Genomic DNA, 16,752 nt, shown 5'->3' on the forward strand with positions numbered 1-16,752 from the left:
AGACAGCAGAATGAAAAGGTGGAGGGAGAGGAAGGAGGATAGCTAGAAAGTGATAGATGAAGCCAGGTGGGTAGGAAAGGTAAAGGGTTGGGGAGGAAGGAACCTGATAACAGCCAAGTTCCCAGGAAGGATACATGGCTGTGGAAGTGCGTCCAGGTGAGTACATGCTTGAAGAGTTGGAGGACAACAGAAATCACAAAGAGGAGTCAGTGAGAAGGGGTCTCACTGAACTCCTGTCGAAGGGAAGATTTAAACTTCTTCAGGGTAGGCATTCCTCAAAGAGAGTTTGCAGTGGAGTAGAAAATGATAAACATGAGAAAGTCTGCAGATGCTGGAAATACAAAGCAACACACACAAAATGCTGGAGGAAATTAACAGCACGCTCCCTTCTGGAAAGCACTTAAGAGTTTTAGAACAGAAACCTCACACCATCTTGAAAGTTTCTTCCACCAGGCAGTTAATCTGTGCAACCATTTCAGTTAGCCCCCTCGCCCCCCCCCTCACCCCACCCCCCACCCAACCCCCTCCATCTATTACCTCAGTCACTCAGTCTCTGCACAGTAAGCACTTTAAACCATTTTTTATAATACTGTTTATATTGCAAATACATGCTGGTATTTATGTATTTATGCACATTTTATTCCATACTTTAACCAACTTTATTTTTAATATTTCATTCTTTTTATTGCTGAATGTTGTTTTCTTTGTTGCATGTCATGCCAACACACCACAGCAAATGCCCAATACATGCAAAGATACTGTACTGTGCAAAAGTCTTAGGCACATTGAGTATATATAGCTAGGGTGTGCAAGACTTTTGCACTGTACTGTATTTGGTAACATGGATCAGAGAGCAAGATTGTAAATCTGGCGTAAGGACGTTGGGAAGTAGCAAGAGTGGAGCATCGTGGGATGGATGTGGAAGAGAAGGGGTGCCAAAGGGAGGGGGGAGTGGTGCAGGTGCTGACAACACCAGCTCTGAGACACCAGGCGAGGCTATTTCAATTCCAAACAAATGGTTTATTGATCATTGCAGAATACCTCTCCGGTGCTTCAGTTCCCTCCCCTCTCCCTTCCCCTTGTCCATGAATCCCCTCTCCCTTCCCCTTCTCCATGAATCCCCTCTCCCTTCCCCTTCTCCATGAATCCCCTCTCCCTTCCCCTTCTCCATGAATCCTTTCACCCGGTCCCTTTCTCCATGAATCCCCTCTCCCTTCCCCTTCTCCATGAATCCCCTCTCCCTTCCCCTTCTCCATGAATCCCTTCACCCTGCCCCCTTCTCCATGAATCCCTTCACCCTGCCCCCTTCTCCATGAATCCCTTCACCCTGCCCCCTTCTCCATGAATCCCCTCTCCCTTCCCCTTCTCCATGAATTCCCTCTCCCTTCCCCTTCTCCATGAATCCTTTCACCCTGTCCCCTTCTCCATGAATCCCCTCTCCCTTCCCCTTCTCATGAATCCCTTCACCCTGCCCCCATCTCCATGAATCCCCTCTCCCTTCCCCTTCTCCATGAATCCCTTCACCCTGCCCCCTTCTCCATGAATCCCCTCTCCCTTCCCCTTCTCCATGAATCCCCTCTCCCTTCCCCTTCTCCATGAATCCCTTCACCCTGCCCCCTTCTCCATGAATCCCCTCTCCCTTCCCCTTCTCCATGAATCCCTTCACCCTGCCCCCTTCTCCATGAATCCCTTCACCCTTCCCCTTCTCCATGAATCCCCTCTCCCTTCCCCTTCTCCATGAATCCCCTCTCCCTGCCCCCTTCTCCATGAATCCACTCTCCCTTCCCCTTCTCCATGAATCCCTTCACCCTGCCCCCTTCTCTATGAATCCCCTCTCCCTTCCCCTTCTCCATGAATTCCCTCTCCCTTCCCCTTCTCCATGAATCCCTTCACCCTTCCCCTTCTCCATGAATCCCCTCTCCCTTCCCCTTCTCCATGAATCCCTTCACCCTTCCCCTTCTCCATGAATCCCCTCTCCCTTCCCCTTCTCCATGAATCCCTTCACCCTTCCCCTTCTCCATGAATCCCCTCTCCCTTCCCCTTCTCCATGAATCCCCTCTCCCTGCCCCCTTCTCCATGAATCCACTCTCCCTTCCCCTTCTCCATGAATCCGTTCACCCTGCCCTCTTCTCCATGAATCCCCTCTCCCTTCCCCTTCTCCATGAATCCCCTCTCCCTTCCCCTTCTCCATGAATCCCTTCACCCTGCCCCCTTCTCCATGAATCCCCTCTCCCTTCCCCTTCTCCATGAATTTCCTCTCCCTTCCCCTTCTCCATGAATCCTTTCACCCTGTCCCCTTCTCCATGAATCCCCTCTCCCTTCCCCTTCTCCATGAATCCCTTCACCCTGCCCCCATCTCCATGAATCCCCTCTCCCTTCCCCTTCTCCATGAATCCCTTCACCCTGCCCCCTTCTCCATGAATCCCTTCACCCTGCCCCTTCTCCATGAATTCCCTCTCCCTTCCCCTTCTCCATGAATCCCCTCTCCCTTCCCCTTCTCCATTAATCCCTTCACCCTGCCCCCTTCTCCATGAATCCCTTCACCCTGCCCCCTTCTCCATGAATCCCCTCTCCCTTCCCCTTCTCCATTAATCCCTTCACCCTGCCCCCTTCTTCATGAATCCCCTCTCTCTTCCCCTTCTCCATTAATCCCTTCACCCTGCCCCCTTCTTCATGAATCCCCTCTCCCTTCTCCTTCTCCATGAATCCCTTCACCCTTCCCCTTCTCCATGAATCCCTTCACCCTGCCCCCTTCTCCATGAATCCCCTCTCCCTTCCCCTTCTCTATGAATTCCCTCTCCCTTCCCCTTCTCCATGAATCCCTTCACCCTGCCCCCTTCTCCATGAATCCTCTCTCCCTTCCCCTTCTCCATGAATCCCCTCTCCCTTCCCCTTCTCCATGAATCCCCTCTCCCTTCCCCTTCTCCATTAATCCCTTCACCCTGCCCCCTTCTCCATGAATCCCCCCTCCCTTCCCCTTCTCCATGAATCCCCTCTCCCTTCCCCTTCTCCATGAATCCCTTCTCCCTTCCCCTTCTCCATGAATTGCTTCACCCTGCCCCCTTCTCCATGAATCCCTTCACCCTGCCCCCATTTCCATGAATCCCCCCTCCCTTCCCCTTCTCCATGAATCCCCTCTCCCTTCCCCTTCTACATGAATTCCCTCTCCCTTCCCCTTCTCCATGAATCCCTTCACCCTGCCCCCTCCATGAATCCCCTCTCCCTGCCCCCTTCTCCATGAATCCCCTCCCCTTCCCCTTCTCCATGAATCCCCTCTCCCTTCCCCTTCTCCATGAGTCCCCTCTCCCTTCCCCTTCTCCATGAATCCCTTCACCCTGCCCCCTTCTCCATGAATCCCCTCTCCCTTCCCCTTCTCCATGAATCCCCTCTCCCTTCCCCTTCTCCATGAATCCCCTCTCCCTTCCCCTTCTCCATGAATCCCTTCACCCTGCCCCCTTCTCCATGAATCCCATCTCCCTTTCCCTTCTCCATGAATCCCCTCTCCCTTCCCCTTCTCCATGAATCCCCTCTCCCTGCCCCCTTCTCCATGAATCCCCTCTCCCTTCCCCTTCTCCATGAATCCCCTCTCCCTGCCCCCTTCTCCATGAATCCCCTCTCCCTTCCCCTTCTCCATGAATCCCTTCACCCTGCCCCCTTCTCCATGAATCCCCTCTCCCTGCTCCCTTCTCCATGAATCCCTTCACCCTGCCCCCTTCTCCATGAATCCCCTCTCCCTTCCCCTTCTCCATGAATCCCCTCTCCCTTCCCCTTCTCCATGAATCCCTTCACCCTGCCCCCTTCTCCATGAATCCCATCTCCCTTTCCCTTCTCCATGAATCCCCTCTCCCTTCCCCTTCTCCATGAATCCCCTCTCCCTGCCCCCTTCTCCATGAATCCCCTCTCCCTTCCCCTTCTCCATGAATCCCCTCTCCCTGCCCCCTTCTCCATGAATCCGCTCTCCCTGCCCCCTTCTCCATGAATCCCTTCACCCTGCCCCCTTCTCCATGAATCCCCTCTCCCTTCCCCTTCTCCATGAATCCCTTCTCCCTTCCCCTTCTCCATGAATCCCCTCTCCCTTCCCCTTCTCCATGAATCCCCTCTCCCTGCCCCCTTCTCCATGAATCCCCTCCCCTTCCCCTTCTCCATGAATCCCCTCTCCCTTCCCCTTCTCCATGAGTCCCCTCTCCCTTCCCCTTCTCCATGAATCCCTTCACCCTGCCCCCTTCTCCATGAATCCCCTCTCCCTTCCCCTTCTCCATGAATCCCCTCTCCCTTCCCCTTCTCCATGAATCCCTTCACCCTGCCCCCTTCTCCATGAATCCCATCTCCCTTCCCCTTCTCCATGAATCCCCTCTCCCTTCCCCTTCTCCATGAATCCCCTCTCCCTGCCCCCTTCTCCATGAATCCCCTCTCCCTTCCCCTTCTCCATGAATCCCCTCTCCCTGCCCCCTTCTCCATGAATCCCCTCTCCCTTCCACTTCTCCATGAATCCCTTCACCCTGCCCCCTTCTCCATGAATCCCCTCTCCCTTCCCCTTCTCCATGAATCCCCTCTCCCTTCCCCTTCTCCATGAATCCCTTCACCCTGCCCCCTTCTTCATGAATCCCCTCTCCCTTCCCCTTCTCCATGAATCCCTTCACCCTGCCCCCTTCTCCATGAATCCCTTCACCCTGCCCCCTTCTCCATGAATCCCCTCTCCCTTTCCCTTCTCTATGAATCCCCTCACTCTGCCCCCTTCTCCATGAATCCCTTCACCCTGCCCCCTTCTCTCTCTCAGTCCACTATAGAGTCCCATATCAGAATCAGGTTTATCATCATTCACATATGTCAGGATTTTTTTTTCATGGCAGCAGTACAGTACAATATATAAAATTACTACAGTACAGTGCAAACATGTTAGGCACCCTTCTTATATATACGTGCCTAAGAGTTTTGCACAGTACTGTATATGGCAAATAAAGTTTATCCTTGATTTTATTTTTGGAGCTGTTGGCGACTTCTTTCCATTTCACATCTCGAAATAACAGCAATATTACTTAAAAGAAATTACAAGTGTTGATGTATTACATGGCTATAGTCTTGCAATTTGCAATCGTTTTTGCTAATTAACTTATTAAGTACTGTTAACTGATTACCTATATGCTAGTTTACATACTTAAATTATTTGTGTTCGGGTTTATAACTCTCTGGAAATTCATTCTTATTCAGCAGTACTAAGTACACTGCATAAAAGCTACTATTTATCACATTTACCATCACCGACCAGGGAGAAATTTTCAGGCAAACATGTGCTCAAGTCCATCAATTTAAAAACTGAAGTCTGAATTGAAGTGTCTGGATTGTAAGATATTGCAGCTGAGTAATGAAAAGAGAAACCTGCAATATTTGTGCTTATGATGCAGTGTTATTGACTTTCCAATTCAGATGCCATTAGAATTTCCTCAGATTTAATTCCAGTTATCCTATGTATGTAGATTGTGCAGAGCTTTTTAAGGAGCAGAATCCTTCTGGCAGCTTCATAAATCACACCTTCCTGATAGCTTAATGTTGAGGTGACATTGCCTCTTTAAGACTAAATCATGCTGAGACTCATAAAGCAGAGAAGAAGGGAAATGCAGAACACAAACATTTCTTGTAAAATGTATCTTACATTGAGTTTTATGGCTAATTGTTTTTACCGGCAAGGTGTGGAAATACTACCTCCATGTGGGTTGACTGGACATATATTATTGGGAGAAATAAGTTTGTTTTAAAAAAACAGACGCTCTAACTAATGATTTCAGCACAAAATGGTTTTCAGCCCGTAAATGCTAACTGACACTGCAGCAGTTAGGCAGACTATTCTTTCCATTCCTGAGCTCCTCAGTTTTCATAATGTGTATTAAATACAGGCCAAGTATATTATTGATAAATTAAGAGTAATTTTCCATGGATCTTACAGATGTGCCATTTGCAAAAAAAGTCAGGCCAAAAGGTCAATTAATGTCTGGAGAACAGGGACTTGTCAAATTTTTTTCAATATTCTTTGAGGTTAATTCTGATCAGAAGTGGGACAGCATGTCATTAATTAATTCTGTGATTAGTAAAAAGAAAACAAAAAGGATCATTTATAAAGGCAAATTAATACATATATATTATTTCCTATCATATTATTAGGAATTAAATTCAATAGATTCAATTTCATTGAAAAACAGAAGACTTAATTGTGATAATTCAAAATTGCCAAGTAAGATACAAATGATAAGCTAACTAAGTAATTGATTGCTGGGAGAAGGATTTGCACTGTAAGGAAAGATTGAGTAGAATGCCCAGTACTGAAGTTTAGATCTTTTGAGGCAGTTTCTCTTGGCCGGAGATTCCAGAATTATGTAGCAAAATCTCTTCATTATTTGAAAGATCTACAATCAGCAAACAGAAGAAACCTTTTCCCATCTCAGTCTTATGTAGCCATATAGGACAGTGACGAGGAGAAATTTCTTCTGTTTGTCAATTGAGGATATTTCAGATACAGTGGATTCCAGTTAACTGAGCCATCAGTTAATCGGGGCAGCTGCTTATTTGGGACAACTCTTAAAGAGCAAAAACTAATCAATAAAATAACTGTGCTTCCTTCCATTTATTTGGGATACAATGTCACTTAACTGGGATAAGAGACTGTTGCCGAACAGATATAACATTTGTCGCATGCACCTGTATGGCCATTAGACACTACACCATGCTTAGAGTGAACAGTTTTTAAATAGCATCAGTTGCGTGTGCTTGTGTTCAAAAAGCAATGATTTTCGTTACTAGTAGTTGGGAAGAAATAAGATGTAAGACAATTCAGAAATAGTTTGCTCATCATGGATTCAAACACTCAGGCTTAGGGATGCCAGAAACAGCCGGGAGTGAAAATGAAACGATTTCACTACTTCACCAAGTTAGGAACGACAAAGAATTTGAAGGTACGGACAATCATCTTGAATGTTACAATGAAAATGAAGATTTAGAGGATGCATTGTATGAAGGCAGTCCATTATCTACAGTATGTGTCTGCACTGATTCTGTTCATTTGTCATCAATCAAAAGAACACAGGAACCTACACTGGATGAATGCCTCCATTGATAAATATCAGGAACTAATACACAGTTTTATAGTACTGTAGTGGTATTGGTGGTGTTCTAATTTTTCTGTATTTAATTAAAAAATATTTATTACTCAGTTATAAACAGTAGCTTTTTAAATATTTTTTTTAATAATTTCCATGAAATTGGCTAATTGAGGCAGCCGCTTAATTGAGCCAAAATGTACTATGTTCCATTTAAACGGAGTCCACTGTATTGTATTCAAGAAGGGTATAGGTGATCACTAGTTGTTAATATTCAAACCAAAAATCAATAGACCTTTGGAATGAATCAAAGGATTTGTAGATGAAACATGAGAGCGCTCGCCTCTTATCGAGTGGTGGAACCAGTATGACGGATGATGTGCAGTTAGATGTGTGGAAATATATGCCATCTCCTGTTGCACAGGCAGCCTCATCCCACTTGCACTGCAGTACTTCTGAACTGAAGAAAATCACTGAGCGCGCTGGAGATTCACAAGTGCACTTCCACAACAAACAAAGCTAAGGCAGCAATGACGTTGTGCCTGCTTTGTACTGCATTCGTATTAGGACCGATATCAAGCCAAATTACAAATATAAACAGATTAAAATTCATATACTTCTTGGCTTGTTAATTGTTTGAATGTATGAACTGTTTGAATTTAGATATGTTCACCTCCTTAGAAAATGTGCCACTCATTTCCAGAAAGACACCTGTGGTATCTTCACTGCATTATCGTCAACATAGTCAAGGGACAAATTATATTTTTGTGGAAGCAATTAGAACAATGGGCTAGAAATCTCCCTAAAATTAGGGAGCAATGACTATCTGTCATTTGTCACAAGAACCAGAAGACTTATCCTTTTCATTTCCAAGTATTTAATTAATACAATGACTTCGAGGACTGTATTAGATGGGCAGTCATCATGATCTTTACATATGTCACACCTCCCTCATGTTGCAGATGGGTATACCTAGTCTCTGTCGTCATTGTGATACAGATGAATTTGTATGCTCGAATACATGAATTTGCTATTTTGCTGTCATTATCCTTTGCATATTACTACTTTTGCTCATCCAACAGAATAAGATAAGAGAACAAACAGTTGAATGAATGAACTTTCCTGATCCACTATAGCTCACTAATGGTGAAGGAAGGGGTGTTTGCAAATTTGCTTTGATTAGAAGGCCTCTGTATTGCTGGAATTAGTATTTGCTTTTCCAAATGTCCAGATCTTGTAATCTTCGTGCCGAGCATTCGCCTCTTTTTTCAAAGTTGAATGTCACTTTTCATTACTGAGTGTCAAAATATAATCTCTCTGAGAAATTCTCATCCTGATGATGCGATCCTGAAACGCGTTTCCTCTCGGGCCAGAATTGCCATACTGTTGAAGCCAGAATAGGAACTGTGTGCGATTTGGAACCGATACTGTAGCTTATTCCCAAGGCACTACATTAGTAACCTGACATTGAGCTGATTCGAACAATAAAGTATTTAAACACCCACATCATCACCATCTGACACTCATTCTGAATGGCACCAGAGTAATTTTCAACATTTGCAGTCATTACGAGTATAGCCAGTTACTGGTAACAGAGAGAAATTAGACTGGAAATGCTACATTTCCTTAACTGTAAATTAATTTTCCCAACTCAATTAAATTGCTGCAAATAAGAAATTTGGTGATTTCCTGATACTGTTTACAATGATACTTAGTACATAACATGTGCTTCACTTCCATTAAAACAGTGATTTATTTGATGTTATCAGTAAAGATGTGGTCACTCAGCAGCAGGCAAACTCAGATATGCTTGATAAAAGTCAGATTGCTTCCTGGCACTGATTCAAAGTGTAACTGCGGTCATTTACTGCTGAACAATCAAAAGTCCAATCTACTTCCAGTTTTGGATGGCAGAAAAGAGCAAAAGAAAAACACGGAGTGGCTGAGTAAAACCTAATAAATCCATGATTTCTACAAACCTTAATAAAACCAATGATTCTCCCTGGGCTGAAAACTTCATCTCCAAGACAGGAAGAGGAAGAGGAAAAGCAGCAATTTTTGGTCAACTGAGAAAACAGCACTGGGGCAAAGATAGTTTAGATGATGGAAGTTAGGTTGGTAGTCAGAAGATGGTGTGGCAATGAAGATAATTGATACACTGATATCAAAAGAGCAGCTTTCATGGGATTTAAGGACAGACATTAATATTTAAGCAACAAAAACTGCTGGTTTATGAATAACAAACAGTGCTGAGACAAGACTTTAATTTTTAATGAATCTTGAGCCATTTAACAATTAATCACTCTCTGAAGGCTTAAGGGTCCTGTATAGATACGAGTTCTTGTTGTATTTACATATAGATACATTCAACAGGATAAAAGACAATGCTGTTAGTTAGCTTAGTGACTATCAATAAGAATCAATTTTGATTGTCATGAAATAACTGAGTTTAAATGATGATTTCTGTTTAGCTGGAATGAAGTGCCATTTACTTGCTTGCATAATGTTGGAATTATTAAGGGTTAAGGGGCTAGCCCCTGAAGATTGGCTTGGAGATGGTGATGTGTGATTAATCTCTGTTGTTGAATGGAATATGAATGGCATGCTAACTTTATGCTGCCTACTAATTATACTGGTTTCTGCATGTAGCTTGCATACCTATGCTGTTTATTGGCTCAGTGCATCAGCAGGACGCCAATGCTATTAGCAACTCACATGGTTAAAGCTACTTAAAACTACGTTGCACCTCTTGAAGGGGGAATGCATTAAAGATGGAGCAGGTACTGCTAAATCTCTGGAGGCAGTGGAAAGGAAGTGCAATGTCCTCACTTACAGCTCTCCAGATGTACAATGAGAAGGCAGAAGGAACAGTTTGACTTACAGACTTACTATTCTTGCAGAAAGATGTAGTAGAGAATCAACTAGGACCCGATGAAGGGTCTTGGCCCGAAGTATAGACTTCTTACTCTTTTCCACAGGTGCTACCTGAGCTGCTCAGTTCCTCCAACATTTTGTGTGTGTTGCTTGGATATCCAGCATTTGCAGATTCTCTTGTATTCAGGGCATAAGTGATTTACAGACAGGGGAAGAGGAAACAACCAGCCAGTTCTACACCCCAGATAACTTGCTTAAGAATTATGTGTCTTATCTAAGTCATCTGGAGTAGAACGAGCTGGTTCTGTGATCAAGTGATTAAAAAAGATTCCTAGCCTCCTTTTATGGTCAGTCTCTGAGAGTAAGTTCACATAAGGATCAAAGGAGCAAGGAAGAAGGTGGTTCTGATATGGTGGGGTTTATGCAGAGCTTAGTATCTATGGAACAAAATGCAACATTTAATGTTTGATGTCCCTCTTCCAACGTAGCAACGGCCCCTCAACATCCGAATGCAGAAATGAAAGCTCAACCTGTTGCTTTGATCATTCTGACAACTGATTTTCAAAGGATTACGTGGATTGTTGGGTTAATGACCCAGTAGAGGGCCAATGGTTATCCATTCTCTGAGTGACGCTGTTCACTCTCCCACTATCGCCATTACATCAATGTCCTTCCCATTGTTGGACAAAAAAATCAGTCCAGTTGCAAACTGAAAGTCAGCAGCCCACTGGCAGCCAAGTCAGAGCCATACTGACTTTGGGTAGCAATTGTTTAGTACAATGTAAGAAACAGCCATAGATGGATGACTGACATTATTAATTATAATCGTTAACTTTTTTGTGCTTTAGGGCAAGATTTAATTTAAGAATTTTCCCCACTGATCAGTGTTGATGAGATAAATATTCACAGAACACAAAGCTGAAAAAATTTGTCCACCTACATTTCATTACAACACGTTAATTAAAGGAGAAGCACTTCAATATTTCTCCTTGATTCTGGTTGGTAATGAATTACACTTTGGAGTGCAGTTTCTCAACGTTATCTCATTTATATTTTGTAATCACTTGTCAATGAAGTTATCCTCGCATTTAATTAACTACAATCTATTGGCAAAGTATTTCTGCGGACAGCCGAACATTGCATTTGTGGCCACAGAGATTGTTTCTTGTGTTTAGAACCAATGGTGAGATTCATTTGGGAAGGCTTATGTCAAATGGCAATGCTGTTGTGTATCTAAATTTCACCACTGATTTAATTGAATGTTCTAAATTCATGACACTTCAAACATAATGTTTTGAATACCAAAAGAGAAGCTTAGTCAAAATCTGAGTTCTAACTGTTCATTTATTAAATGGGAAGACAGACTAAATTTTCCTCCTCATCACCCCATCCTCTCAATGCTTAAGAAGTAGCAGCAGCTATGACTACATTGAGGGCAGAAGGCCAATAATTCACAGCTGACAATGGAAGCAGCACTATGAGTAATAGAAGTGAGGAAATACCTGTATGGAAAACTATAAAAAGCAAGTATCTGCAATATATGTATACATGGTCACTAATGCATAAAAATGATTGTTTATTTATTTACAACCATATCTAAGCAAGCTGAATGATCGCTATCTTCTCCACATTTTGCAAGTTCTGCTTTCAATAAAATGCTATTATTGTAACCCGTCTATTGAACAAGACAGGACCGGTATGTGCAGAGCAATGTTCTGATACTAATCCAAGTTTGTCATATGGTCATTATACTCAGAGCAATGACAAATATATTTGTCTCAGATAATGGGAGAGATACATAAAAATCCATCATTTTTGAAGTATTTCACTTGCCTCGGTAAAGAAAGTGGTCAGTCTAGCTATCCCTATTTTTCTATAAATGGCAAATCTGAATTTACTGTGATATTGTTTCACTGTTTGGACTTCAACCCATTTCTTTGCCGTTGTATTGAGAATTTAGTACTTCCAGCCATGTGTAAGCTTTATCCTGCTGCATAAAGAGTAAAATGTTAATAAAATAGTTGCCCTCCAGTTAGTAACCTTTTGGAACTGTTATACTCAGAACTATTAGAATTAGAAGAAGTTTCAGTCATGAGATTTGTAAAATTGAGGAAGGTCAGAAAACCCATTTAACCATCATCAATGGGCACAGAGGAAGAGTTGAGCCCAGAGGCAGCCGTGATCACGTTGAATAGTGGGGCAGCTTTGAGAGGCTAAGTGGCCTATCCCAGCTGCTATTTTTTATTATCTGAATGGTGTCCGATTAGGAAAAGGGGAGGTGCAATGAGACCTGGGTGTCATTATACACCAGTCATTGAAAGTGGGCATGCAGGTACAGCAGGCAGTGAAAAAGGCGAATGGTATGCTGGCATTTATAGCGAGAGGATTCGAGTACAGCAGCAGGGAGGTACTACTGCAGTTGTACAAGGCCTTGGTGAGACCACACCTGGAGTATTGTGTGCAGTTTTGGTCCCCTAATCTGAGGAAAGACATCCTTGCCATAGAGGGAGTACAAAGAAAGTTCACCAGATTGATTCCTGGGATGGCAGGACTTTCATATGGAGAAAGACTGGATGAACTGGGCTTGTACTCGTTGGAATTTAGAAGATTGAGGGGGGATCTGATTGAAACGTATAAAATCCTAAAGGGATTGGACAGGCTAGATGCAGGAAGATTGTTCCCGATGTTGGGGAAGTCCAGAACGAGGGGTCACAGTTTGAGGATAAAGGCAAAGCCTTTTAGGACTGAGATTAGGAAAAACTTATTCACACAGAGAGTGGTGAATCTGTGGAATTCTCTGCCACAGGAAACGGTTGAGGCCAGTTCATTGGCTATATTTAAGAGGGAGTTAGATATGGCCCTTGTGGCTACGGGGATCAGGGGGTACGGAGGGAAGGCTGGGGCAGGGTTCTGAGTTGGATGATCAGCCATGATCATAATAAATGGTGGTGCAGGCTCGAAGGGCCGAATGGCCTACTCCTGCACCTATTTTCTATGTTTCTATGTTTCTTTGTTCTTATGTTAAGGTGCTGTATATCAGTACAGGCCATTTTTTTTTAAACTATAGCCCAAAACTACCAAAAATAGTCCCAATTAAGTATAAATTTCAGTTGTAGTTCAATTCTAAATGAACACTCCCATATTTCTAAGCCTTTGTTTTGGATGCACTGATTTCTGTGTTATTCATTCATTCAAGCATGTTGACATTTAATTTCCCTCCTCTTCAGGTTGGTGGCCACACAATGCTCCCGATTCGTTGGATGCCTCCTGAAAGCATTATGTACAGGAAATTCACCACTGAGAGTGACGTGTGGAGTTTGGGTGTGGTGTTATGGGAGATCTTTACCTATGGAAAACAACCCTGGTACCAGCTGTCAAATAATGAGGTTTGTGCAAAGCTACAGTCAAAAGTAGCTGTTGTCATCTAATTTAACTTTCCAATGCAGCACAGTAGTTTCTACCATAGCATTTCTGCTAACTTATATACCTGAAACATGCTGGATTTCATTGCTTGTGGCATATGATCTAGAATATTTACTTCTGGTTTAGAATCTACCTGCAATTTGCCCTTTGGACAACGGTGAACTATGTAAATCAGGAAAGCTATGTCATAGTCTTATTCGGACTATAAAATGTACAGAAGAAATAGAAGTAGAAATAGGGCATTAGCTTCCTCAGCTCACCCACTCCCAATAATCTGGTGCCACCTCCCTGCATTAATCTCACATCCTTTCTTTCCTTTTAATATCTAAAGATCTATTAATCTCTTTCTTGAATATACCGAGCAACCAAGCTTCCAAATCATTCTAGGGTAGAAAGTACCAAAGATTTACCACCTACCAATTGAAGAAATTACTTCCCATATCTGCCCAAATGGCAGACTTTTTTTTCCCCAGATGGTAATTTATGATTCCAGACACAATAGCAAGTGGAAATATAAACTTTACATCTACCCTGCAAAGTGAAAGCTGCTGCTTATACTAATGTTCTCTGATGCTGCCAACAGGTTATCGAATGTATCACACAAGGCCGCGTCCTGCAGCGCCCTCGGACCTGCCCGAAAGAGGTGTACGACCTGATGCTTGGATGCTGGCAGCGTGAACCACACATGAGGCTCAACATCAAGGAAATTCACAGTCTCCTCCAGACTTTGACAAAGGCCTCTCCAGTATATCTGGATATTCTTGGTTAAGCCTCACTTTGACAATTGTAGGCGTGCTTGTGTGTGTGCGAAATTGTTGCTGCATTTCGAAGAAACGTGCTCTGATCCCTGACAGTATTAATAGAAGAAGAAGTTTTAAAGAGCAAAATGTCAAAACTTCTCCCTTTGTAGTCAAACTATTGACTTTGACTTTTATCATATTCTCTCTCAAATTGATCTGGCTTTTGCTCATTTATAACTCTGCCTAGATGCAGGCCTTAATCTAACCGATTATTTTGCTGAAGACAGTCAAAATTCCTCACTGCAATTAACAATGACTCCTAATGATTTGCCTTTGATTCGGATGAAAAAAAGGGAAGAAAAGATGACTATGAATCATAAACTTTCAGCTGCAAAACAAAGAAAGGAAATGTTCATTCAACTACATCAATGCTGCAGTCCATGAGTAAATATTATCTGAAATAGAGGAAGTATAGAGGTTTATGAGAAACATTTTTAATTCAGAAAAGGAAGGCATAATATCATGTTTTACTGCATACTGGTAATGTAATAGACTTCAACTTTACCAATGTACTTCTTAAACCTGTCCTTGAAACATGGCGATATCTAGCCACCCCATTATACAGAATACCTTTCCTGGCTCTTTGCTTTCTTTGTTCTTTTATTTGCATTGGATGACATGTCTCGCAAAGAAGCAAGTGCAATACAACAGTTTGCTCTGAACTGGGCGTTTAGAACAATGTGTGACTATAATTATGTGATAGCTTTATGAGTTTCAGGCTGGAGCTCACTGTAATATTAATTTCAAGGTCAAATACTAAAAGGTGATTGACTTTAATAATACAGCACTTGTAGTTGTCTAGGCAAAACATCAGAAAATATACTTATCCTAAAACATTTTGAGCGAAATATAATTGTGCATGATGCGAATATCATACTGTATGTACAAATGATCGCTCATATCTTGTACACATTTTAGATGTAGGATGTTATCCATAATGGTGTTACATATATTTAATTATAAACCCTGTTGGAGGTCATTAGCTGCTGGACATGGCCTTATGCTTTTGCAGTATGGTGAGATGTTAGAAATGCAGAAAAATTGAGAAACTTATAAAGGTCATATAATCCGAAAGGAAACAGTGAAATTAAGACCTTAAGGTAGACAGAAGAGAAACTCTAATTAACAAATGATAGCCGCCACATAAAACCTAATACTAGATTCATTGTGTTGTTGCTATGGCATTTCCATTCTCAGCATTCGTTGCTTGCTTCATTTTTGTTTGCTCTGACAATATTCTGACAGGAGTGCACTATAATCTTGGGTGCATTACAGTCAAGATGCATGGTTGATGGCTCATGCCTAGCTTGTTGGCATATAAATCTCAGTTATCAGATGATGTTGGGGAACCATGGGGTAGATTTCATATCTGTTTGACAAGTTCATGCTAAAGTAAGCACCTGATCTGTCAAAACCTAATGTTTTCTCCTTTTTAAAACATACTCCCTCCGTGAGGGATCATGGTTGTAACTTGTAACTGCATTTGGCAACAAAGCACGGACTGCTCTTAAGAGATGTATGTTCTCCTGTTTTCTCTAAACTTGAGGAGATCAGTACAGCATACTATTAATGTTTTTATTTAATAATTTTATGGCCAAATATTTAATAATTTAATGCTTTTTGCTTCATTTTATATATTTTATTTTTCTAAATAATTTAATTACATCATCATATTATTTTGCTATTTGCTTCATTACATGTAATCACCAAAAGTATTTTGTTGTATATTTTGTGCCCTAAATTGAATTCTTATCTGCCAGAGTTACAGTACTTCAGAAAGATATAAATATGATTTAAACAGCACTTGGATGTGAAGAGTAACTTAATAGAAAATGTTGCAGATGTTATTGAGATGATCCAATGAATGATGGGACATCTGCGTACTTTCATTAGCAAAGGCATTAAAGGAAATGGGACAAAAGAGGACAAAGAGAATTGAGAGAAAGATAGACCATTGGATGATGGAACAGTTTGAGGGATTAAATGGACTATTCTTGCTTCTATATTCCAATATTCCTTTGTTTCTATGATCTGGAGGATGAACCTTTCATGGACTTTTAGATTTATTGACAGTTATACTATTTAGTACAGATGAACCAAGAACTCAGTGAGTTTTGTTGTGAGTTTCAGCTGAATGTATTATAATCTTGAATACAGCAAGAAGGATTCTTTTTAAGAAGGTCAAAACTGGCTATTTGAAGTGTTGATGCCAATCAAGTCTATATTAGCTGTTAAGCTGATAAAATTCCAACTTTTTCTTATACAATGCTGAATGTTACTTTTAGATATTTTTCTCTTAAGTAATAATCCATGTGAACATGAACGACAGATGGAAAGTCCTTAATGCAAATATTTACTATTGAAGTCTCAAAATACTTGTGGGCATAAGCTCTGACATACGTTTGTTATGCCACTTAAATGAATGAAGTAGATAATTTCAATGAATCATTTCTCTGAATTCCATAATTAAAGAAGTGTAAGATGATGTAGCACTGCTATAGATTCATTACTGGCAGGTGCCATGCTTTACAGTAAATGTTTTAAGCATTTTAGAAAGGTTAATATAC

The 16,752-nt window shown here is 41.9% G+C and overlaps 1 protein-coding gene across 1 annotated transcript in view; it reads left to right on the forward strand.

Annotated features, from left to right (window-relative positions):
• The window catches only part of ntrk2a (neurotrophic tyrosine kinase, receptor, type 2a), a 231,463-nt gene extending 215,927 nt beyond the window's left edge, over positions 1-15,536 (forward strand). Inside the window, exons 16-17 of the mRNA XM_072281087.1 lie at positions 13,190-13,348; positions 13,969-15,536. Coding sequence (XP_072137188.1) covers positions 13,190-13,348; positions 13,969-14,154 — 345 coding nt within the window. The 3' untranslated portion in view covers positions 14,155-15,536. The remainder of the gene's footprint in view (positions 1-13,189; positions 13,349-13,968) is intronic.
• Positions 15,537-16,752: the final 1,216 nt, after the last annotated feature.

This window comes from Mobula birostris, chromosome 17, assembly GCF_030028105.1.
Source record: "Mobula birostris isolate sMobBir1 chromosome 17, sMobBir1.hap1, whole genome shotgun sequence".
Lineage (NCBI taxonomy): Eukaryota > Metazoa > Chordata > Chondrichthyes > Myliobatiformes > Myliobatidae > Mobula > Mobula birostris.